Source organism: Synchiropus splendidus, chromosome 5 (assembly GCF_027744825.2).
Source record: "Synchiropus splendidus isolate RoL2022-P1 chromosome 5, RoL_Sspl_1.0, whole genome shotgun sequence".
Taxonomy (NCBI): domain Eukaryota; kingdom Metazoa; phylum Chordata; class Actinopteri; order Syngnathiformes; family Callionymidae; genus Synchiropus; species Synchiropus splendidus.
Genome location: NC_071338.1, coordinates 29357874 through 29383077, shown reverse-complemented (window position 1 = coordinate 29383077; position 25204 = coordinate 29357874). Strand labels below are relative to the sequence as shown.

At 44.4% G+C, this 25204-nt stretch overlaps 1 protein-coding gene across 9 annotated transcripts; it reads right to left on the bottom strand.

Annotated features, from left to right (window-relative positions):
- Positions 1–1956: 1956 nt before the first annotated feature.
- Positions 1957–23329, bottom strand: pax6b (paired box 6b). 9 transcript variants are annotated; one of them, XM_053864535.1, is made up of 15 exons: positions 23281–23329; positions 23101–23208; positions 17577–17770; positions 14566–14619; positions 13984–14013; positions 11273–11403; positions 10990–11025; positions 10682–10897; positions 9696–9861; positions 5727–5885; positions 5567–5649; positions 5341–5491; positions 5156–5268; positions 4877–5018; positions 1959–3776 (listed from the first exon to the last, which is right to left on the bottom strand). In XM_053864535.1, the coding sequence occupies exons 3-15, from the start codon at positions 17587–17589 to the stop codon at positions 3691–3693; spliced, it is 1380 nt and encodes a 459-aa protein (XP_053720510.1). In that variant the 5' UTR covers positions 17590–17770; positions 23101–23208; positions 23281–23329; the 3' UTR covers positions 1959–3690. The 9 variants fall into 9 exon arrangements, with proteins under 9 accessions (XP_053720519.1, XP_053720510.1, XP_053720514.1 ...); XM_053864539.1 differs by lacking the exon at positions 23281–23329 and adding an exon at positions 14807–14880 and having other exon boundaries at positions 23101–23260; XM_053864541.1 differs by lacking the exon at positions 23281–23329 and adding an exon at positions 14807–14880 and having other exon boundaries at positions 13984–14007; positions 23101–23260.
- Positions 23330–25204: the final 1875 nt, after the last annotated feature.

Genomic DNA, 25204 nt, shown 5'->3' with positions numbered 1-25204 from the left:
ATTAGTGCCTGTATAATGCCCAACCCGTGGTGTCATCTCACTGGTTTACGTCAAATTGTGTTCCCGCCCGGTAATTTCACCGACTATGATCCAAATTCGACGATTCTGGAACCTTAAGCAACTGTATTTTGGCCCTGGCGGTCACCATATTTGTTTACCGCCGTCGCGGCAAGTCGCGACACTCGTGGCAGGAAAGCGCGCTACTATTGATGGGACGTCTGACGCCGATGACTGGAGGAAACCACAGATAAGTTCCAAACTTTAAGCAATCGTTCACCAAACTAACTCATTGCTTTATAATCGGAGGAATATTTAGCGCAGCGGCAAGCGGACAAACACACAGCCCTTTCAGAATGAGAGCAAAATAGCATCACAGGGATCAAAATTCAAGTAGTTCTATTTATTTGATCAAGTGACAATCCACTATATATGAATTGTTTAAAGGGATGAAGGTTGTGGTTGTTTAGAAAACCATCGCAGCTGATACAACTACATGGTTATCTTGCATAAATATGTGAAAAAAGATGTAGACACGATGGCTTGTAGTCAGGGAAAGAATCATGATAAAAATGTTATTATTGTTATTTTTAATGAATCAGGTCAGCCAAGTAAAACAATTGCCCAGACGACCCCTGCATCTCAAAGTGTTACTGTGGCAACAGTTACTGAGTCCATGTCTGTTTGTTATTTGACTCAGATGCTTGTTTATTTGTTGTTTATCAAGTTATTTTGGTACAGACAGATGTGGTGTGTGTGTGTGTGGGCGGCGTTTTGGACACCCTGTTTCCAAGTCCTAGCTAAGGTCCAGGTGACCCCTCAACTCAGCCTCAGTTTTCACAGTGTTTCAGACACACAAGCACAGACCTTAAACCCAAACGGCCTCACAGAGAACACACTCTGATCCTGACTTCACATCCAAACACGTGCACTTCAACAAACACACACAAAACTCCACACACCGAAATGAGCTCACGTCTGCACTTGTACACAAGAAGTAAACAGAGGCGCACGCATACACAAATACTCCAGTACACTCGATAACAAATACAAAAACACATTGTGCGGTTGAATACGCACTGCCATATATTCGCACCTGTACATGCAGCATGCGAAAACGTGCGCAGGACAACGCGCCTCCTCGGTGTCGTACACGCAGATGAACACAGTGTTACGCACCTCCACCTCCCAACATCGCAGCACTGTTCCGACACTAAAACACTTTCTTGGTTTGGAGAAGTCGGCAGGAAGTTTTTCCAACTTCCCTGGAAGCTTCACTTGTTTTATTTAGAGCCGCGTAATTGCATTCTTCCTCGCGCCGCTTCCTTCTGCGAGTAATTATTAATACTTCTGCTCCGCCCCTCCCCCGCTCCCGAAACTCTGCTGGCTTCAACGCTTCACTTCAATTATTCATCGGCGGTGACCGATTGGTGGACGTTCTGGAGAGGAGCGACGCTGTGCCTCCAGGTCGGAGGCCATGGTGCTCAAGTGTTTTCCATCGTGGCCTCGGGAACTTTGGGGGGAGCCAGACACCAGCGCTGACACGGGTCAGCCAGCCATCAGGGGGAGCGACAGAGAGGGTCCAGTTCAGACCGTTCACGTGGGTCCAGTGGGAGGAGACCATGGGGCAGACCCACGGCTGGGGCAGGACTTTACCCCTCCACTTCTGCTTGTGTTGTCATTGATGCTGGCTCAGTTGCATATGGCTAGGGCATTATGACCACATGACTGATGTCGTGTAGCTCTTGTGAGGACCAGAGGGCCTTGGTTGGGGGTCATTATCGGGCCCTCGATTGAAGGTCTATTATAGAACTATGTGGTCCAAGTGTCCACTTTGACAACCCACCTCCACCCAAGTTCCTGCTGCCTTTGTTGGTCAAAACTAAGAAGCAACTTCACATCTTACCAAGGTTTTAAATGGGTGTTTGTTGGGAGGGAGTGGTGAAGACTCTACACACACACACACACACACACACACACACACACACGCACCCTGCTGAGGCAAGTGAAGCAAAAGAACTCACTCTGCCACACAAGTGCTCATCGGACTCGCTCTTATTTTAGGTCTTTTTTTCTCTCTCTCTCGCACTGAAATGTGACCCAGCGATGGTGATTTGTTTGACCTTTCCGAGTTTGTGTCGTGTGTGTGTGTGTGTGTGTACTTGTATAGCTGTCCATGTGTGGACACATCTACTTGTGGGGACAGGAGCCAATTCTTGGAAATATACCTCCTTGTGGGGACATTTTGGGAGTCCTGGTTCAGGTGAGCCATGTGTTTTGGATGGTTCAGTTTAAAGAAAGGGTTATGGCAATGAGAGGTCCCCACAAGGATAGATACCAATGTGTGATGGGTGTGTGTTGCATTGACCAGGCACAGTGCTTTTTTTCTTTAAGACACAATTTTACTGTACAAAATGTTTTATAGTTTTCACAAAATACATTTAGAAAGCTCCATTTTAAATAAAATTAAATTGAAATATTTAAGAGACAGCGTGTAGACTTTTTTTTTTTTCGTTATCTCAGAAGCTCAGACGTTAAAACCCAGAATGTGTCCATGTTCTATACACACACACTGAAATAAAAAGGACAGATGATGCTAGAAAAACCCTCCCATGGTCTCAGAATATAAATAAGAACCGGTGCGGTCCTACAAAGCCGATGTCATCGCAACAGAACGTGTTTACAAAAACAAAATTTTCTTCTTAAAAAAAAAACAAAACAAAACTGTGTACTAGATGAAATACAAAGGCTTTGGTCTGTTTTACAATCAACAATGATTAAATCTGATATGTACTTGTAATCACTGCCAAACACTGAAGTTTAAAACTTTGTCGAGCAATGTTTTCGTCATAATTATAGGAATTAAATATTTCTAGTCGCACAATTTTTTTTGACCATAGGACACTATAATACAACTCTAGCTAAGAGACAAATTGAACCTGACCCTAAAGAAACGGTTTCCTCATGATGCATCGGAACATTTATAGAATATTCTCGGGGGTTATAAATGAAATTTATTGGTGGAAATCTTCTTCTGAGATTCCAAAAAAAAAAAAAAACAAAAAAAAAAAAAACAAAAAGGGAAGACAAGTACTTTACATTTGGACATAACAAACTGGATTATATCGAAGACGCAGTCTACCATTTACAGACTTTACAGATTTTTGCACCTGATCTGTGCGTCCTCCGTCGGATCAATAAATAGAATTTTTTTTTTTTTGTGGATATGCCGCAGCGTCCGGGGGAACCATGCACAGGCTGGTAGAAAGTCTCGATATAAGCAGATTAAAAAAAGATCGTCATGGCAACTGCTCCTCCAACATCCTGGTTCTTCTAGTCTCACATCAACATACAAATGGCCGTTCACTAACACCAGAGAGAGAAAAGGAAACAATGACTCGAGCTGGAAATAGAAAAAAAAAACAGAAGTTTTGTTCCGTAAAAATGTAACACCGGCACTTCACAGAGGTCCATTTTTTTCCTCATGCTCCAAGTCTTGAGCACAGCGGGAAGTCCAGACCTGCTTTTTCCAAGAGTCTTTCTCTCGTCCTCGTCCAACCTTCTCCTCTCCTGTGCCGCGCGCGCGCACGTCTGTGTGTGTTTGTAAGCGTGTGTGTGTGTGTGTGTGAGAGAGAGAGAGAGAGAGAGGAGCCGGAGGGCGACGGTGTTTACAAAGTGAAGTAGCTCTTCTCTCTACTGTAGTCTGGACCAGTACTGAGACATGTCAGGCTCGCTGCCTGGGACTTGGACAGGGACAGACACTCCAGGAGAGATGAGTCCTGTGGAGACAGAAGGGGAAGCGCGTCAGTTGGTCTGCGGCGAGGAGCAGAGAGAGGAAACAGCGCGTGGGTCGCAGGTTCGCCGCTGACGCTTGGGCGGCGCTGGACGACGCAGATGAGTCGAACGAATAAGCGGAGCAAACGCGGCTGTGCGCGACGAACTGGTCGTGACTGGCTCCCGGTAATGGGCCGGAACTAAACTGTGGCGCTGGAGTCGCTGAGCTGAGTGAGAGTCGAGCCTGAAGCAGCTGTGCAACAGTTTCACTGGAGGTGGACTTGAGATTTTCAGGTTTCAGAAATAATACATTTCAAAATACCTTTTTTACAAACAGAAAACGGACCTGTTTAGTCGATTTTTTTTTGTTTAGTTTTAGAATTCTGTCAGGCTGTTTTATGTCAAAACAATACGTTTTATTTAGATTTTAATCTCTATGTTTCCACCCTGTAAAATGTCAATAATAAAGTGAATAAATGTGAATTATTTCAAGACATTGAAAATACTTTTAATAGTAAATAAATTTGGTTTTACAATTCAATAATTGTGATGAATCGCATCTCAGTGTTTGACATGACAAAACTAAAGTCACAAGCTTAAACACTGGGGTGAAAGCTTTTTTTTTTTTTTTTTTTTTTTTTTTTTTTTTGCACCAGCCATAGTTTTAGCAAACAGTTGCACGGTACTTTCTTTCCAACATAAATCCAGTCAAAACACCATAGAGCGCCCATGCTAGTGCTAGCTAGCAGGTTCTAGCTCCCCGAAGTCACGAGTCACCTGACATCACGTCGCTGCTCATTGGCTAATGCTGCGTTGCTTCTCCCAATTTCCTCGTTGCTCCTCTATTCAAACTACTACGGTAAAGAAGCTTCTGGCCACCACAACAAATTGAGAAAAGTCGCTGCGATGCAACAAGAAGATGTGGATAGTTTGAGTGAACCTCTTCCGCTGAATGAATTCCCAGGTTTATCGGATCGCGTGTCCAGCCGCCGCAGCGTGGCACAGAATGGAAAAAAATGAGGTGGCTTCATGAATCACGGTGAGAATGGTCGGTGACGGCGGCGGGTGTGGTGTGACTGTCGTGTAAACAATGAAGTCCGCCTACCTGTTGAGGTGGTACCAGAAGCGGTCATTGATTGGCTGTTCATATGTGCCTGCATATGAGGGGGCGTGTATGTGTCGTAGCTCCGCCCGTTCACAGGCGGACTGGTAGGCAGCATGCAGGAATAAGAGGAGGTCTGGCTGGGCTATAGATGAGGGAGAGAACGTTACATCAGCGGAGCCAAGCATCAGCTCGAGAGCTTGTCTGTGTCTCGACTTGACGGCCGACTTGCTAACGGACCGCTTGCTTGGCCGCGGCGAGCCCGGTCTGGGCGCCACTTACTTGCATAGGTAGATTGTTGGCCATGGTGAAGCTGGGCATGGGGGGCAACGCGCTGTAGGTGTTGGTGAGCGCCGAGTCGGGTCGACCCAGCATGGACCCCGAGGTGAACGACACTGCGGGAGGAGACAGAGTTGAAGCCGCTGATCCGCTCTAGAGGTCGGAAACACGGTGAGGCGTCCAGCTACCTGGCGTGGTGGGCTGCGGGATGGCCTGGTACACGCTGGTGCTGAAGCTGCTGCTGATGGGGATGTGACTGGAGGAGTTGTTGGCCTGGCGCCGCTGGTTCCGCAGCTTCTCCTCTCGCCTCCACTTCGCTCTTCTGTTGGAGAACCAAACCTGCGGGCGGGACGGGGGAAGGTGAGCCCACTGGCCTGGCAGACGTCCAGTGCTAGGATGTGATGGTCCACTCACTTGTATTCTGGCTTCCGGCAGGTCGATCTTGGCCGCTAGTCTCTCGCGGGCAAACACGTCCGGATAGTGTGTTCTTTCGAATTCTGCAACAGCAGGAACTCAACTTCAGCGCCAGTGTTCTGCGGGGCTCATTCGCCGCTGGCTTTGAAAAGCGCCTCACCTTTCTCCAGCGCTTCGATCTGCTCCTGCGTGAAGGAGGTGCGGTTCCTCTGCAGCTTCCTCTTCAGCTGCAGCCTCATCTGGGTCTCCTCGGAGTCCTCCCCGTTCGAGCTGATGGAGTTGGTGTTTTCTCCGGCACCGTCCGGAGGTTGGCAACCATCTGCCAGAAGAAGAAGGAGACTCGGATTAGCGAGTCGAGGGACGGATACCAGGGTTGAAGAGCAGGACTCAGTTGCGTGTCTGGTGTAAACAAGCCTCCACCGTTCACATGTGACACTTGTTCCTCACATTTGGCGTCAAACTTTTGTTCTAGTTTCATGAAGTTTCTCATCAATAAAACATGGACGACACTGTACGACTGTGGGAAGCCATCTTGTTTTTTTACGGACCAAGTGTGTGTTTGACGTCCTGAACACAGAATCCAACTGACTCAATTTCTGACTTTTTTTCCATGTGTTTGTCAAGGATGCGTTTGTTTACTGATCATTATTCAGTTCCAAATTGTCGGCCGAAGTCCCCTCTACATAAAGGTCCCAGTGTGTTTATAAAATATTGTGGGAAAAACACGGAGGCGTGGGGGGAAAGAGCTCCTTGTTGTCATCGCTGCGCAACAATGGCGTGTTTTCTCAAAAGGTGAAGAGAAATGTGACAAGATGTAGCTGCCCTCCTTTCAGAAATGTGTTTTTAAAAGAAAAACCCAAACTCTCCAGCCCCTCTCTCTCGCCCTCTTTTTTCCCTCCAGGCCAGAGCAATGCCTCAATGGTGGCTCCCATATGGGCGTTGGTATGGCCATTGAGATGACCACCAACTTTTGAATAGAAGAAGCGGCTTTTCAGCGCCACACAAAGCCTGCAGGAGTGAGGAAACCATTAAACTATGGCAGAGACGAGCAGCCAGGCCTGGGTGGGTGTAATATATGGGTGGTGGGGGCTTCTTCTTCTTCTTTTTTTTTTTTTTTTTCTTCTCTCCTCGGGAGGAGATGACAAAAGGATCCGCTCTCACACACACAGTGGCTGTGGCTTTGTGCGGAAGAGGATCCCAGTCAACAGAGCTTTGAGTCTAGTGTGTTAACCCTTATCCACCACCATCATTAATCACGTCCACGCCACTCAGGGTCCCCGTCTTCAATTGGAAACAAATGAGTGAGGAGAGAGCATGCGACCCCCGGAACAAGCCACATAAGGCCCGAAGCCCCCCGAGCTTTACAGGCCTTATCGACTAATGTCTGTCGCGTTGTTGGACATCATTATCACACTGAGAAGTTAATGCCAAATTAAGCACGAGGAGGAGGAGGGGGAGGGCGGGGGGGTGATGTGGTGGGGGGGCATGTGTCATATTTAGCCGATGATCGCTCGAGAGAAACTTTTGTTTACTCTTTATAAGCAGGGCCTCTTGTTTGCTAAACACTTGTGTGAGGAAACCTGACAGCCACTGAAGCTGAAGGCAGGCGTCTCCATATGTGAGGCTCCTTCTGCTCTGCGTTTCATGTCAAGTCTGTAGTTACTTTTAACTGATTGTTAAACTTTCATTCAGATCCGAGGAAATTGGGTGGAAATTTTTGTTGGATCAAAAGCAATGGATCAAAATAGTGAGGCAAAATGTACTTTTAAATTACAAGTCATAAAACTACTTTATGGTCCAATATTGTTCATGGAAATATGAGAAACTGTTGCAGGCTGTGGTCACAACTTTTGCTCATATACGGGCATTTTGTGACTGAATGTGTTTAAAGTTGTAAAAGAAATCTGCATTATATTTTTGTTATACAACAGTTATTACAGATTCGTATATAATAACTGTGTCATTAGCACAACACATCTGTGAATCCATCCACAGACTGAATAATGGAATATAAAAATAAGATTGGAAAGGAAAACCGAAAGCATAAATGAGAAAACCTGTGCTATTCAACAAAGGTTTTGTTTTTTTAGATCAATATATATATATATTCTTTTTTTTTTTTTTGAGTCTAATTTCCCAAAGCCCATTCTTCATTCTTCTCATTTCCCTGCGGCCACCAACTTGATCAACACTCTTTGTTTATGAATGGAGCCTTATTAGAAAGTGTACCCAAATAATGTTTCCACCTGATGTTTCCTCCAAATTCTCCCTGTCACCACACTGTGTTTCCTCACTCGGGATAATCCACAAAAAAGAAGGGTGAATGTGCGGCTATTATCCGTCTGCCAGACCCGGTGACGCTGCGATGGGATTTGTTTTCTTTATAAAAGCGCTGGGAAATAAACTCATTCTTTAGTATCACGATGTCTCGGCCAGTCAGGCGGAAAAGCAGCAAAAAAAAAAAAAAAAAAAAAAAAAAAAAAAAGATACCGAACCAATCGCGGCACCATTCAGCCGCCGGGACCGGATCAAAACACTCTTGAGAAACCGCTTAGAAGTGAAAGGGAAAGTGAGAGACTAAATCCTATAGATGGGATTTGGAGCCATATAGCCAATGAGGAGGGAGGGAGGAGATGAAAGGCTTTTTTGGAGAGAGATGTCTTCTTTAAGAGACTCAGCTGTCACATGACCATTTACTTTTCAATTACAACTGTAATTCAGATGCCTCTGGCCACATATTGGAGCAGTACCGACACGCACATGGGCAAGACGACGCTAGACTTACAGCAGCAAGCGACCCAAGTGCTGCGTCGGCCTTCAGTCATGAGCGAGTCAGGGCTGAGGTGACAAGGCAAGTGGCAGCAGACAGGTTGCGAGTCAATCACAGCCTCTCAGAAACATGGACCGGTTCGACCAGATCACATGTTTTTGTGCTTCTGTCAAGCTCTAGTCGAGAAACTTTGTCTCACACTGAGGCAGATTTGCATCGCAGTCAGTGAAAATCTAGACCGACGATGGTGTTGTTTTTAATGCCGGCTGATGCCATCGTTGTTTGTCCCTCGGTTACAATCCACCTAAAACAAACCCGGCACCAAAGCTCCTCTGTGTCTGGCCAGTTCATGAAGCTGAAGTGGGTTCACTGAATTCAACATGCCAGTTCATAATATTCATAGAATTTAAAGGAAGGTTAGATGAACTATGGGAGCAGTAGCACCATGCTCGACAACATCCCTGACTTTCTGACGTCATCAATAATGGCAGCGTATGACTTCCTCCTGACACAATGAGGACAACAGGAAGGAAGCACATTAATAATCATTCGGCCTAAAAAAAAGCTCATCTGATTTAATATGTGCAGCAAAACTATGTGTTTGTTTTTCTTTATCATACCAATTTAGATTTTACGATCTATGATCGATATTTACTGCCAATGAGCTGCAGTGTTTTTCACTTTTGGGCCTCGCTGTTTTTGCATTTTTCTGAAGCGAGAATCCTGGAAAAACAATGATGCATTCACATTTATGAACTATTAAATATAGTGATATTGCGTGTGCTACTGAAATACTATTTGACAAAAGTACTCATCCTGAAAATGACAGTTTTTACTTTAGTAATATGTTGTGTTTATGAAATAATATTAGTATATGAAATAATATCAGTATAATATTAAGTGACATTCTGAGAGAGGCCTGCGGAAGTCGCTGACTTTGAAGGTGGGTGCTTTGAAAGGCACGTTGATGGTAATATATATGCGATGCTGCAGGTCCACGCAGGGCAGCTTCTCCACACTCCTGCATGTTGCCACCACGAGAGACAAAGCCTCCCCTAATGAGCAATTACACGTAGCGCGGACTGTTCCCATCACCGATGGTTGCGTGTGAAGGAAAACATTCCTTTGCAGCAAAACATCCCCCGCACACAAGCGGTCCGAAGCCCCGCTGCCCACCAGGAGGGAGGAAACTGGACCGACACCTTTGCTGAGAGGACAAGCCGCTGTCACGCACCGGCGTCTGGGACAGTGGAGGCTTTCAGGAGGGGAAAAGACACGTTTCTGGAGCGGAACCACTGGATACCAGGCGGGGATTCACCCTCCAAACTTAGCTGGGACGTGTCTGCTCCTGAGGCTCACCTTGGTTGGGCTGTCCTGGCACTGATGTTCCGGGGTACCAGCCGGGCCGAGTCCCCCAAGTTCCTGTCTGACCGTTGAGCATCCTCAGCTTGTCATACATGCCATCTGCGCCCATCTGTTGCTTCTCACTCGCCAGGTTGCGCAGGACTCTGTTTATCGACGACACCTGAGTGACAGATGAGGGAGAATTAGAGATGGAGGGGGGAAACAGAGGCTGGTCATTTTATCTGGGGCCAAATGTGGGCCGCCGGCTCCTCAGCGACAACGCAAATACACAGCAACATTAGCTTGGAATTATCTACATTATTTATCATATTCATATTTATTATTTATATGAATCATCTTTACAGCTGTGATGTAGGATCAATAAGCAGCATTCATTTGCTGAAAAATGACCCCAAAAAAATCAACTTTTTTTTAAGTAAACATAGGTCGGGGTCGTATTTTTGCCGCCATCATGCTCGTATCTACCTGCGTCACTTCCGATGTCAATAGCTGCACACAGAATTTTTTCAATTTTTTTAAAATTATAAATCAGATTTTTACAAATCAGAAATACTTGAAATTCATTGCCGATTAATAAAATTAAGTCATTCTTTTAAGTAATATCATGTAAATCATGAGTCGACAATTGAAACGGCACGTCACATACAATTTAAACTCTATTCTTTCAATGTAAAAAATAATCACACTCCATTTTTAAATTATTAATTGATAAAGAAAATGCTTCTTAATGCATAAAACATTTAAGACAATTACACGCGTCATTCGTCAGAGAGGAACAGCGTGAAAATGTTGTGAAAGAATGTTGAAAACGCGTGTGTTTATTGGCTAGTAAACCAAGAGTCATGGTGAAAACATGGACGGAGCCCAGGGACTCAGGTGTGTGCGGCCCCGCGACGCCCCTCCCGGGCTCCCCACCGAATGCTCGGTGGCGCATCTCCGTTTCATTCCATGCGGCAAATGAAACCGCGCGCGCAACTTACGCTGGGAATGTTGTCGTTGGTGCAGATGCCCTCCGACAGAAGCCGGTCCCGGATCTCCCAGGCGAAGATGGACGGGCACTCCCGCTTGTACTGCGCGATTTTGGCGACCACCTCTGGCGTGGCGACCCGGGGTTTGCTGCCGCCGATCGCTCTCGGTCTGATGGAGCCCGTCTCGTAGTAGCGTCCCAGGATCTTGCTCACGCAGCCGTTCGACACCTGGGTCGTTTTCGAAGACAAAAAAACACAATTCACATACATTATTTAGGACTATTAGCGGAATTTCTGTGAGGGCGTCAAATAAGAATCACCTTTTCACTGTCCAGCACTTGGACTTCATCATGGGTCTATAAACACAAAAAATATGCCTTGAATGGTATATTAGGCATGAGCTCTAATAGACGCAGGCAGATCATTTACTTTCTGTCTGTTTGGGGACTTTAGGTTTTAGAGATGCCATGATGCCGCTAAGCCTGTGCGCAGCGTTTGTACCCTTAAATACTCTGAATGCACTGATGCGGACGCTGGGTTTCTGGCTGTGTTTTTTTTTTTTTTTTCTTTAAAGAAGAGGGTGAGAATAGGAGTGTTTTTCACCTGCAGGATCCGGGAGATGTCGCAGGGTCGAGCTCCACTGTGCGCAAGTTCTACTATTTTCTGTCTGGTGGAGTCCGGCAGCGGTCTACCGTTAACAAACACACCACCAAGCTGGTTCACGCCACTGTGACCTAGGTGGGAGAAAAGCGCACATCCGTTTGTCCTCGTGTGGCAACAAAAAAAAAATCAAATATTTGTTTAAATATATATAATAAATCAGGGAATACATGCACGCGATTTCATCTTAGAGCACAAACAGCGTGTATATGACCTTCTGGGATGACAAAAACTGACATTCTTTCATTTCTCGACTCATCCGTTTAGCCATTATATTGAAAGGAAATATTCCGTAAAACACTCCCTCGAATCAATATAATTCATTCAGATTCAAACGCACTGTAAATTCACAGCAAAACCGATGACGGAAAATCGTGTCCCAAAACTACAGCATGACAGAGTAATGCAAAGCTTGAATCCACCTTGAATTTAGTCTCAATTTATAATAAACAATAACGTCAACAGACAAACACAGCAGCCGTCACTGATGCGTTCACTGACCTCGTAATTATGGGCTCGGAGTGTGGAACAATACCCAGCACCTTTTTAATAACGCAGCCTGATATCAGCGCGTTTAAACAGCCGACTCAGCCTCCACTGTTCTCATCGTAGCTTCGTTACCAACCACTGACATTCTAGAGAAAATATTGCGACGAAAGTCCGTTAAAAACCGCTGGCGCATTCACTGACCTCACAGCGTTTAACACTAAACAACGCGCAAAGTTTGAAACCCCTTTTCTGTTGTCAGACTCTTGCCTTAAACGCGCGCGAAAAGAGTTGAACCCCGCTCGACGTTGTTGAAAATGTTTAGCTTTTGGGTGAAATTAGCCTCGGAATAGTCGATGGCGATGGGTAAAAGCTGTGGGTGGAAGCCCGCAAACCTGAAGCCGAGAGGGAGCGCTCGATCCCCGCAGTGCGCGCGCCGCTCCTCCGCTGCTTCCCCTGCGCTGCCGCCCGCTACATTGACTCCCGGAGCAGAGGCTCCTTAGCAATAAATAAGCTCCAAATATAGAAGAGGGGGAAAATATGATGAGCCTGCCTGACATTTGTCTTTAAAATAAAGCTCGCTGCACGTCAAGTTTGAGCTTAATTTCTGGAAATGGGCGGAAGTCGCCTCGGATCATGCATGGGAGGCTAATTGAAAAGATCAGGGGGAGCACTTGTGGCAGGCATGTCACTTTATGACACCGCTCGGCTTTTGAAAATCGCATCGTCACGACAAATAGTAGCATGATAAAACGACCCTTTCTGTCTGCATTTGGATATCACTCAGACAAAATGGGACGCTACTCGTTTACCCTCGCAGGGAGACGTCGTTTTAACGTGGCCGGGGGCGCGGCGCGCTCACGGCGGCGCGGGCGCGCCGGGACTCTTAACATATTCAAAGTGACGTGCAGTTTTTCTCCCCCTTGTTTGTATTTGACAACAAATGCTCACAGCCACTGCAGTCCTGTTGTGTGCAGTCGCTGGGCGCTTTTTTCCTCAATACTGCGCTTTTTTTTTTTAATTTATTTATCGCTGCTCGAGTGAGGGATAAACCTATTAAACCGGTATCTTGTGAGCTGATAGTAAATCCATTATCATCCCTCTTGCTCTTATTAATTCCCCCGTAATCCCGGAATTACCAGGCTTCTAACGCTGGAATTGGCCTCCTCTGGTATGAGAGCAGCGGTGTGGTTTTTCCCAGCCTGATTTACAGCCATCACATAAATCCTCCGGATCGATAAAGCCGTCAGATAAAAAAAAACCCTCCTCAGGTTAAGTCTTAATCATGGCACAATTCCCTGAAGTGGAACTGGCCCGCTGGCGCTGATAATGCGCCTTGTATTCTATTGCGAGCGGACTAATAGGAAAACATATGGTGTCATTTTGGACGCTCCCCACCACATACACCCAGGAGTTATTAGCACAAAAGCCAGCGAGGCCGTCGCGACCTTTAGACAACCCAAAGGGCCGGGCCCAATGATATCTGCTCGGCAATTCGCACCAGACATCACACGCCAAGCCAGGGGAGCATCCCATTAACATCAATCGGCAGCAAAGCAGCGGCACATGCTGTCGCGCACGGCTTAGACACGGCCCTGTCATCTCTATAATAGACTCGCCATGCACATTCCACCAGTTTGTAATAAATCAAAACCCGAGCTGGCCCCCAACGGCAACTCCACATCCATACTGCACCGCAACAGTTACCACCAGAAACAGAGAAAACACAGGTCCATTTTTTAAACGTGAAAACTTAAAAACAAAAACAGTGTTTTTAGCTGTTTCACACCCACAAAACATGACAAAATGGAAAATATAGCCACATTCTAATTTCGGTGGATTAAATCTGGGAGGCCTCAGGGTGCTGTACTGTCCCCTTCCCTGACCTTGTTTTACAGTGCAGCAGAATTAACATTTCAATGATAAAAAAAAAAATGCATGGTTTCAAATGCCCACACCCAAGTTTCCTCACTTCGCAGACACAAACCATTTAATCTGGAGGATGATGCATTTAAACACACAAACAGACCCTTCAATGAACACGTCTAAAAGAGCTGTTTTTTTTTTTGGGCCATTTACGATTAAACAATTTCATCTGATCAATGCGCACATCACAGACACGTCATCAAGGTATATGGAGAATAATGTAATAAAATTATTCCACACACCTTCATCACAGATGTCATACACCTCTTGTCCAGCAGCAAGAGAGAAAACGTTTCATGTTTATCCTTTTTGGCTTCAAGACCACACACACACACACACAATACACCCACTTTAAGAGGCCTGCAACTACATCAATGCATTTATTTATGTATCATTTGTGTGATTGGCACCCATGACAATGTGGTTGTTAATATGCATTTATCCGCTGTGAGTAGTGGGGAGGCCTGCGGTAATAATCTCCCGAATATGGACTCATCTACATACAGACATTATTGCTATTGCTCATGTTTCATGCAGGCTCTTCCTCTCCTCTGCTCATCGTGTATGCAGCCTGGCAGTCAGCTCTAATGCAGACGCCTGTGCAATTATTTAATAGCAACTCAAGCAGAAACAAAAAAATCCCCCCTCCCCTCCGTCTTTCTCCTCCTCTCCTCTCCTCTCCCAGGGCACTGTGATTAACTTGTTCAATAATAACTTCATATAACATAACAGACATATAGCAGTTAATTCATTCTCTGTTTCTTTTTTTTAAATAAAGGGTGCTTTTGATTTCTCAACTTGAATAACAAAAGGAAGCAACTTACTGTTCTGCATCATTGAGGCTACTCCAGACTCCCACGTAGCTTGGTTGTGGTATTCTGACAGACAACAAAAACAGGTCAGCATCATGAATAAAATAACATCCAAAGCATGCTTTTTTTTCTTCATTATTTCTTCAAGCTCAGGTTCCTTTTTGTTGTTGTATTTTTTTAAACTGTGCGGGTTTGTGTGATGAATGTACACATCCTAAGTGTGAATTTTTTTAGGATTTATTTATAAACTTGCCTGGAAACAGAGTTGACTGTCGGCTCTATAACAATTTAGTCAATCATCTGCCGTTTTCACTACTTAATCTCTCCCTATAGGACAGAGCAGAACAACACATTAGCACACGTGTGTCCGACATTGCGCAGAAAATATCAGCCGTTTTATTGATGTAAGAAAAATAGTTCGCGTTCTGACTGTGTTCCATTGTAACATGACAACTTCTTGTGATGCGTTCACGTGCTACTTTTCCACCGTCGAAATGAAACTCTACCTTGATCCAGAAACGATGTCTTGAGTTATGAATTGTAGTTTCCCTGAACCAAGTCACTGACAATTTTTGACATTATCGTTGAGCTGCAACATCACACATTATTTTGGGGTATTATTATTGTTATTTCTCATGCGTATACGTCAGGATCTGTAAATTAAAAATGTGAGTGCATGTGATGTCACCCCGTTAAAACTTGAGCTGATGGTCATTTTCCTCATCGAGATTTTCTCTTGAGGTCACACCGACAGCACGCACAACACTGCGCCGTTCACAGCCGGAACCAGCATGTAATATAAGAAACTTGACTTATTTTAAAAGTCCTCTGAAGAAATAACCGTCTGAATGACGCCTGACGTCACAATCTCAAGTGTTCAAAAAATATGAGAAACGCATATGACGTCACCCACGTGTCTCACTTATATTTGCGTCCGGTAAATAACTATTTGTATTGCGCAGTGGATTAATCGGTAATTACAACTAGACACTGTGTGTTAACTTAAGCGGCCGTGGTGCTTTTGTAAAAAATGAATGACAAAACGGTGTTATATGGGACGTGTTCAGCGCCAACTTTGGGCGAGTTAGACTTGATCAGATCAGCTGGACAGTTTTTAAAAAACAATTCTTTGAATCCCGATCCTCGTTCTCTTGAGTAAAGTACAGTGACACACGTTGTCTACTTCGCCTCAGTGCCTTGCTAAAGTGCAAAGCAGAAGGGGGTACATATCCCAACAATGAAGCCCCCTTTTTTGTGCACCTCCAACTCATGGCGAGAACTCGGCCTGCGCGACCAGGAACACACACACACACACACACAGCTTTCCCACTAAACACACCAACAAGTTCAGATTAATACAAAGAGCCGGAGGCATGCATCCACCCCCTCTGGGACCATTCACACACACACACACACACACACACGACCGTGACCCCGGTGCCACTATGGTGTGTGTGAATGTTTGGCCTGCTTCTCTATTATTATTTTTTTTAGAATAGCTTGCGAGAGGAAAAAAAGAGTTTTGTCTAAAGTAATTTCTTGTTGGAAATATTGGGTGGTTAGATTGCGCGGCTGGTGCTGCTTGTAAAGCTGTTTTTTTGGAGACACAACAGCGCAGTAGGGCGCTCAATTGGAAAAGACAAATGCATTAAAGGAGCATTTGAATGGAGGGGAAGAGATAAAAAGGGGGCCGGAGAGGGAGAAGTCTCAAGTTTTCATTTTCTCTCCCTGCAAGTGTGAAATACTGAGACGTGTAGCAGACTGTGTTTGGTCCAAAGATGCGCGGCCGAACCCGGCGTTTTATTCAACAAACAGGCTCATTAATCAAAGCGCAGATTCCATCACACTGGCCTAAATAGTTTGGCAAGAAGCTCCAACCAGCGGCGGATGTCCACCATCAGTCAGACATGTTAAAAAAAAGTGAATTAAACCGCTGGATTTTAGGGCCGGGTGGATCGAGTTAATCATTTATTTAAGGTCGAAAGCTCAAACGGTGTTGTTCCCGGGGTTAACTGCCACCTAATCTGCATTTCTTTTCCTTCAGTAATCCACAACAACAGTGTCTTTAAGGCCACAACATGCTTATTCTGACCGCTCGCAACATTCTCATGCAGAAATAGTGCGTGTAAGCTTTTTGCCCAACAATGGATTTAGTTAATATTAGCTCACGAGAATTAATAAATAATAACACGGGGGGAAATAGCCAAAATTAATATTCTAATCCTGTGCCATCTGTGTTTACCTTTTAGTTTAATCAAGTTTAGTATTGAATTTGTTGAAGGTTTTTACCAGCGCGCCATGACGCACATGCAAAAGGTCCCGTTTGTCAGGCAATAAAATAAAGAATTTAATTCAAACACTTTATTTAATAATGATTTTTAATTTGAATATTTCACCAATCATTTGCAGCATAGTATTGTGTGTCTCCATTATTTCACTTTTTTTTAAATGTGGCGCAACAAGAACTAACCTTATTAAAGAAAATACAATGTTTTCTACAAAATGTTTTTTTACTCAACAAAATCACTTCACAATATGATTTAAATTTCAGCATCATGAACCACGGCAATGTAGTCTTCATTTTAAAACAACACGATTTTAAAAGTTAAATAATTTATAAATGAAGTTTTTTTTTTATCAATTTTGTAGGATATGATTGCATTATATTCAAATAAATAAGATTTTCTGGGAAACTAGCTTGATTATTCTAATAACTGAATTATTAGTTTGTAATTATTTTAGAAGAAGTCGCTCGGATGACTTCATGAATCAACCTGACACCTTTGCTCAACGGGTCATTGCGCTCCATTCTCCACGATGATCCGCGCTTATAGACCCGAACGTGACTTCTTTTTTTTTTTTTTACTTTTGGTCTCAGTTATAAACGCCAATAATTGAACTGAAATAACTACCACCTTTAATAACAGTTTGCCACGCTGTCCACTTCACATAATCACTGCATAACGATCTAAAAAGTTATATTAGTTTGGAAATAAACACTCAAATAACGGTCTGAATCTCACCTTTTTGGGGCATCCTGGTTGTCAAAGTCCTGGACAAACTCTACAGTTCTCCACGGAACAGAAAGAGGTTAAAAAAAGAGGCGACTCTCTCTCTCTCCCTTCCTCTCTCTCTCTCTCTCTTTCTTTCTCTCGGGAAGTTCAGTGGAGGAAAAATTAGTTTCCAGTGGTCTTCGGCGGAGACGGAGGGGATATCCCTGCGAAGGAGACAGAGATTGACAGTGAACTCAGATGTCAGGACGCACAGAGTTTGGCGAGGATGTGCGCTGGCGTGTGAGAGAGCGAATGAGAGACAGAGAGAGAGAGTGGGGAAGAGAAAGAGAGAGAGGGGAGGAGGGCGGGTGGGTGTGAGGAGGGAGGGATAGTAGTGGCGGTGGTGGTGGAAGGAGGTGGGGGCAAGAGAATGAACACACCTATGCTGATTGGTGATGGAACAAGTGTATTAATGTATGTGTTCCTGCTCTGCTGTGCTTCGCCTCCCTCCGCCGCTTTTCACTGGCCCATTAGCGCGACCCGACCCCTGTCATCATCCCCCATATAAACACTTCCCCCTGCGCCACAGCCGAAGCGGGAAACGGGGCCGAGTCACAGCGAGGAAGAGAATGAGGGTGAAAAGAAAAAGGGAGAGAGAGCGCGAGAGAGGGTCGTCTTCCCAGCGCACTAATCAGCCCACGCATGCAAATAGCCTCGCTGAATATTCTCTCACAGCAAAGCGAAAGGAGCCAGAGATTCCGCCGGCGGATTCTGGGATCAGGTTCAGGAGAAAGCCGCCTTCTTGCGCGCGTATTCCGCTGACGCAGCAAACGTTGGCGTATCAGGGACGGGTTTGTCTTGAGAAAAGTTGCTGCTCCAGGCCCGAGCTGCGGGAATTCCATGCCCGACTGACATTTCTCTCAAATATTAAAGCGCCGAAAGTAAATTGAGAGCTTCAAATAAGTCATACTTGCTTTAGAAATCACAAACTGCAGCTGTAAACTGCAACATAGCCATATCTTTTAAGATTGGTATAAAAAAAAACAATCATGGTGACGTTTTTACTTTATGGATAGAAAATAAAAATTCGATTGTCTAGACATTTTTTTCAGCTTTAAAACGCAATCTTTTGAACATAAATGCGACGGTTTCGTGTCGACATATTTCGACTTTATAATAAACCAAAGTGGCCAGCCGGTCCGCTCTGGAAACATGAATCTTTTATGGCTTAAAAAAAACTCACTTCCACAATCACAGTTGCGTTTTGGGCGAAAAGAGCGCCACCTACAGGCCCAGTTGGAAAGCACCACCTTTCTGCTACCAGACACGAGTTGGTGCAAGGTTACGCGGTTTTTAAGCAGCACGATGTATTTTGTTTCAACCGCTTAACGTCATATATAGTTTAAGACCATCAATGTGCGCCAGCACAGCGCACCCTTCAGGCCAGCAACGTCCTATAACCGCTTGTATGTTAAAGCTCATGGTTTGAGCGTGAAACCCAGTTAACGCAAAGAAGTGACTCTTCTTACACCACCACGTGCTTTTGTTTACTCTTTTGGGTATCACCTTCCACTGAATTGCCCCCTCCTGTCAACAAGAACGTCATGCGTAAAAAGAGCGCAGCCTTCAGGCCAAGCTCGGCTGCGTTTTATGAACACATTTGCGAGGAGCTCCCACGTCACTCCCGCCACCTGACAGCTAGTAGCTCGCGTAAAAAAAAAAAAGGTGAAGCAAAGCAGCAAATGAGTGTGTAGTCATGGCCACACGCTTCTAAACTCAATGAGTGGCTATTAACGCACGACTCAACGCACCCAAAAAGCGCCCGTGTGTGAGGAGCCACGCTGCCGCTCCAGAAATGGGAATTGTATGGATATGGAAGGCGATCTAAAGTAGGAAAAGGGGTGCGTGAAAGGGCATGGAGTGGGAGACGGGGGAGAGGTACGGGGGAGGGGGGGGGGAGCTGCCATGAAATGAAGTCATGGAGGCCTACACTTGACTTTCTTTGACATGAGAAAAAGTAGGAGAAGTCAGAGCTCATCAATAAAACACTTTGGAGGTGAAAGAGGGCTCCTAACAACCATCACATTCCGGACCCAGGGTTCAATGAGTAGACAAACGACGCTGCCAGAGAGAGGGAGAGGGTGAGAGAGGAGTGCAGAGAGAGCGAGTGAGGCCGAGTTTGAATGGGGGCCTCAGTGGGCCGGCGAGATAATGAGCTGAGAGCAGCGCGGCTCAAACTGTCACCGAGGATCCCGCGGCGAGGAACAACACTTTGGCCAATACTCCTTCATCAAACAACCCGTAAACTAAACGAGCACATTCATCTGTTTCTCCTTGCTGCATTGTTTCTCCTCACTTGGGCTGGTGGCTCAGCCTATATGCCCGCCGTGAATGGACGCATCTTATGTCAGCAAGAGGAGGAGGAGGAGGAGGAGAGTGAAGGGGGAGAGGCGGGTCAAACATCACCCCCCACCTCCTCCCATGGTTAGACATGCGGGGCACTAACTTCACTCGCCACTGTACGATTTACTCCACTTCTCATGACGCGTGTACTGGCAAGGCGGTGGGTTCGAGTCCCACTCTTCTGTCGACACGACGAATGGGCTCTGTCATTACATCATATCAGACGGTGTTTTAAACACGAGAGAAGCTGTTCATTGCAGTTTCCTCCCACAGATACGAGAGAATTGAGCTCAGACTTCTGGCCTATACGCAGGAGAATTGAACCCAGGACATTCTAATTGAAAGAACTTACAACCCCTCTCATTAGTTTCTCTCTGAACAGCATAAATATAAGTTATGGTTTGCAACATTTAACAAGTTTTACTACCGCATTGCCTTTGTTTTGCTAGTTCAATTTTATTTATACGTCAAAAAATGTTTGGTGTGCCACATGGAGGTGTACGTGCCACTTTTGTTTAGGGCAAGTGCTGTGTTGACTTTTCGTCAAAGTTAAAAGTCTTATAAGTAAACAACACATTCAATTATTAATCATAATTATTAAGAAGCTCATGTTTAATAGACGCATTTTCATTGGAAAGCAAATTATAAAATGACACGGTGGACAGTGTACGCGTCTTGATGTTTTACAAGTAGCAAATTGTCATTGAGTAGTGAAATTATATCAGTTGCTTTTGCGCCAGGTGTGTTTGTGGCTTGGTTTATTTCATTCTCAATTCATTGTTTTTCTCCACAATTATACATCATTTGATGACAAGACTGATGGACATACTTTTCATTATACTGTATATTATTATGCTGGGGTTTTTTTTCAAACCTATTCTACGAATATGAAGATGTTATTATGGAGTTCGTATTGTTGCTGCATTTTTGAAGGCCAGCTATGATGAAACAAAAGTAAATATATTGTTTTAGCATCCATTAAAATGATTATTACATTAGAACTGAAACGTAACTTGCACCATTTATTAAAAACAAAACAAGACGTTCTTTCTCGTTCACAATAATTATTTTCAAGTTTAACTCAAGCTGCCACGTGGTGTATCGCGTCTTGAACAATTTTCACTATAGGTTTTGGATTCCAATCTGACAGCCAGTCCCTCCTCTCTGGTGCTGACTAGACTGTTGACATCTCCAGTTGCAGCAGCTCTTTTGTAGTGCAAATGTTATTGGCCCTCACTTGTCACAGACTGCAGCTGTCAAAAATTCACAACCTGCTGCAGTGAAAGACAGAATCCCCGATGGGTGAGTCAAGTAGTTTTCTTTTGGAAACAAAACCTCCAGCGGGTTATTGATTCCCTCATCTTAAGGCGTAAATCCGCTCGACAAGCCAGTTTGTTGTCTCTAATCTGCGGGGATTTTTATTCTTTCTACGGTGCAAAGCTAAAGATTTCAGACGTCCGCAGTGCAGAAGTGCAAAACCATATATGTAACTCGATTGTAAGAGAGCGTTCCATGCAGCAGCAGTCGGAGGAGCGCGGGGCAGAGGCGGGGAGGGGGGTGCTGATGTTGGGAAAGCAATTAGCCCAATTCGGATTAGCAGCAACTAATGTCACAGGCCTTGAAAAGAAAAGCTAATCTGGACGCTATTTTCCCCTGAGGCAAGGTGCTGTTGGGACCCTCTAGAAACTTTTCTATACAACAAGAGAAGAAAGAAAACACACGATGAGTGAGATGGCGTGGAAAAAAACACAGTGGCATTGTGTTTTGGGATTAGCCAAATCAACTGGGATTATAATTCGACGTTTCCATTTAGTGTCACAAATCGATCGCCCTGTGATCAGAAAGGAACCTTATTTGTGGGTGAGTCACAGAAAACAGTATGGCGAATAATCCAGATTATGCTTCGCCATAATCTCAAATGGACCTCAGACAGTGTCCTGCGGAGGACGATTAGAGCATATTTCACTTTTGTATACTGTAAATGAAGGCTTACTGTTGGATTAGAACCGGAGAAACATGTGTGTAGAAAATCGGTTATGTCCCTCAAATAAAAAAGAAAACTTCTTCTTCTTAAACTTCTTTTAACAAAAAAAAAAAAAAAAACACCTCAGAGTGCAATATTTTTCATTTATATTTTGTTCATATCAAAATGCTTTTCACGCTGTAGCTTTCTTGTGTTATTATTAATTACTATTATTCATTCTGCTTCAACCCATGTTTTGGTACAGTTACACTACTGTTGGTACAGATACATACCAATTACTTATTATCAAACAAAGTAATTAATTTGAGGACTTATATTTTACATGTTTGGAGTTTAAAAAAATAGTATTAAGGTGCTCAGTTTCGCTATTTCTTCCAAATACTATCATCAAATAATATCATCACGCTTTTATGATAATGAAAGAAGAGCATATTTCGAAATTATTTAATCATTTTATGTTCACGAATAAGATGTGGAAATACGAATTACAAGCATAAACTTGGGTTGGATTGAGCTCACCAACACTGCACTTCTCTCATTCGAAACAAAGGTATTTTAAACAAGCATCTATTCTTTATAAACTAAAATTAAATGAGCATAAATAATTTAATTGAATTGTCCATTAAACGGTATTATATGTCAACAGTTATGCTATTTTAACACTTGTCTCTTTCAAAGTAGATTTATTAAAAAATCCATTTTCGGTGTTTACTAAAATGTTACAGCCATAAAGCCCGAGCTGAACGCAACCTTTAACTGACTCGCGTCTATCGGGGCTTCAGTCCACGATGTGGGGCAGAGCAGCTTCTGGCCAAAGACCGCAGCCTGAGAATCTCGCTGGGCGACGAACTTCGCGGTAAAAACGCCGTTCGCGTCCACGCAGTCGTGTTCATCTGGAGACTAAACGCGCATCAATCAAATGGCTCCAACTTCTTCCGCACATCTGGGACAGGTGACATGAAAGGGCGACGCTGAACTGGACCGATGACTTGAGCACAACAACGAAATTAAACTTGACGCGGAGTAAATGGAGTTTTTGGACGCAGGCAAATGCGACGCCGCTCGTCCATTCGCGGCTTTAAAATGCCAGTGATCATGTGTAGATGTAAATGACGACGGTGTCCACCAAGTTAAGGAACATGAACTAAGGGAAGTGTCAAAACTCACCGTGAAAAGAAGCGAGCAGACGCCAGCGGATCCTGCGCGCCAATATTCTCCTCTTCTCTTCCTCTGCTCTTGCGGTTCCCACGCAAACTTTTAGGTCCCGGCACGCATCTATCAAAGTTCGGATCCGTCGTGGAGATGAAATGTCAATGAGCGTCGGGGAAAAAAATCTGCGGCTCTTACCAGCAACTTTCAGTCGGGAGTTGGCAGTGATTGGCTGGAGAGACGGATCCACGTCACGCCGCCGCTGACAGGACGCACGGAGCGTGGGGAAGTGCTGCTGGGAAGTGCTGGGAATTGGGCAAAGGTGCAGAGAAGTGGACCGGGGACACACTCACAGCTCACTCTGCTGGACAACCTACAGATTCACGCGACACCTGTAACCGCTCTATTCTATTCTACAGTCACATTTGAGTGACTGCAAGACAAAACCTTGCAGTTTTACATCATGTGATATGACACACACCCCATAAGGTAGTTTGTTTCTTATTCTCCAGCATCACATTTTAGTAAACTCAACACAGTTCTTCATGTAATTTTTCATTTTTAAATTCAACTTAGGCAACTTAAAACAAATGAAACACTATCGTCAGAAATGGAAGGAAAGAAAAAACTTGTTTACCATGGTGACTGTTGTACACATAACCTGTGAAGCATTTAACACTCACTTCCAAAATAAATAATATGCTGGAAATAAATATTGACTTGTAACCTTATTTGTTTATTTGCAATGCATTTCTACAATTTGATCGCTACTTCACTAAATGTCATTTTTCACTCAACTGTTGACAGAAAAAAGAAACATGTTTGACAAACAAAACATTAAACACCTCCATTACAAAAAAGTCTCCGATCTAAATGTCTTAACAAAATCCAGGCAAAAAGGTATCAACGACGTGTTTACAACAGTGACAACAGTGAAACTGCGTCCGCTTCAGGATCGACACACGAGGGTCACTCTGCAATGCTAACTATATTTGTGATCGACAAGCTGTGGACTCCAAAACAAACAGGACAGGTCATATTTATTATAGTAGCTAGTTAAGCAAAGCCAACAGTGGAAGCTGGGGGTATGTGTTGCGACCATTTCCAGAAGAGTCAGCAAGCTTGAGGCGTGAACACAACCAGTGCGAGGTCGGAGCCAAACCCAGCCCGGGCTGGACCGGAGACGACCTGAACAGATCACCAACCTCAGCAAACAAGCCTTCACGCATCCTTCGGAGTCACCAGTCACCAGTTATTGTGGGAGGAAACCTGAGTGCTAGCAGAAAACCAATGGAAGCCCAGGGCGAACCTACACATGAAAAGCAAAAGGAGTTAAACCTATATGACCTTCTTTCTGTGAGGCTACAGCACGAACCACTGCACACCCGCGCTGCCTGCAACACAGTTCAATCAATAATCACTAACCTGGATTTACTGGGCTGCAGCTGGCTGGTGTTGAAGTGTTAAAGATATAGTTGTGTTATATTATGACAGAAGGAATCAAAGGAAACATGCTATAACTGTGTTTCAACTATATAACAATGAAATTCACAGCAACGTCCAAGAAGCTTTCTCCAACCGAGTGAGACATCAACTGGTGAACTATACATGGAGCTAGTCATGACTTTCAAAAATATTATGCAGGGGGCTACCCGAGCCGTTTCTATGTGGACTGTGGGAGGAAACCAGAGCGCCTGAGGAAAACCATAACAAATGATCGCAGAAATGGCACCAGAAAGAAACAAGCCAAGGAATATTCAGTAGAATACTGACTCAGCAGAGAAGTGAACATTGTAGCGGTTTATTATGAAGGCTAGCTTTGACCCTGGCATTTTCACCTTCACTCAGGCTGAAAAGCTCAATAGCGCCACCTTCTGTTGACTCCTAATTTGGGGGCAAACGCTAGTCCTATATAGGAAAAGGGCGCGTAGAGTGCTCTGACATGGCTTGAACAGAAGCTTAAAAAATGGTTGAAAACATCAACTAGTCATAAATGGGGGGGGAAACGTGTTTTGTAACAGTTAAACGCAACCTTCAGTGACTCAGATCTTCCTCCATTTACAAAGGTCTTGGACAACATTCAGCCGGTGTCCATCCATCAACATAAAACATATTGCGGAGC

What these genes read in the sequence shown, in the direction of transcription:
- pax6b (XM_053864535.1), bottom strand. An exon ending in CCAACGACAACATTCCCAGC is followed by an intron (nt 9,862 to 10,681) that starts GTAAGTTGCGCG and finishes TCTGTCACTCAG; the next exon opens with GTGTCGTCGATAAACAGAGT. An exon ending in GATCGAAGCGCTGGAGAAAG is followed by an intron (nt 5,650 to 5,726) that starts GTGAGGCGCTTT and finishes CTGCTGTTGCAG; the next exon opens with AATTCGAAAGAACACACTAT.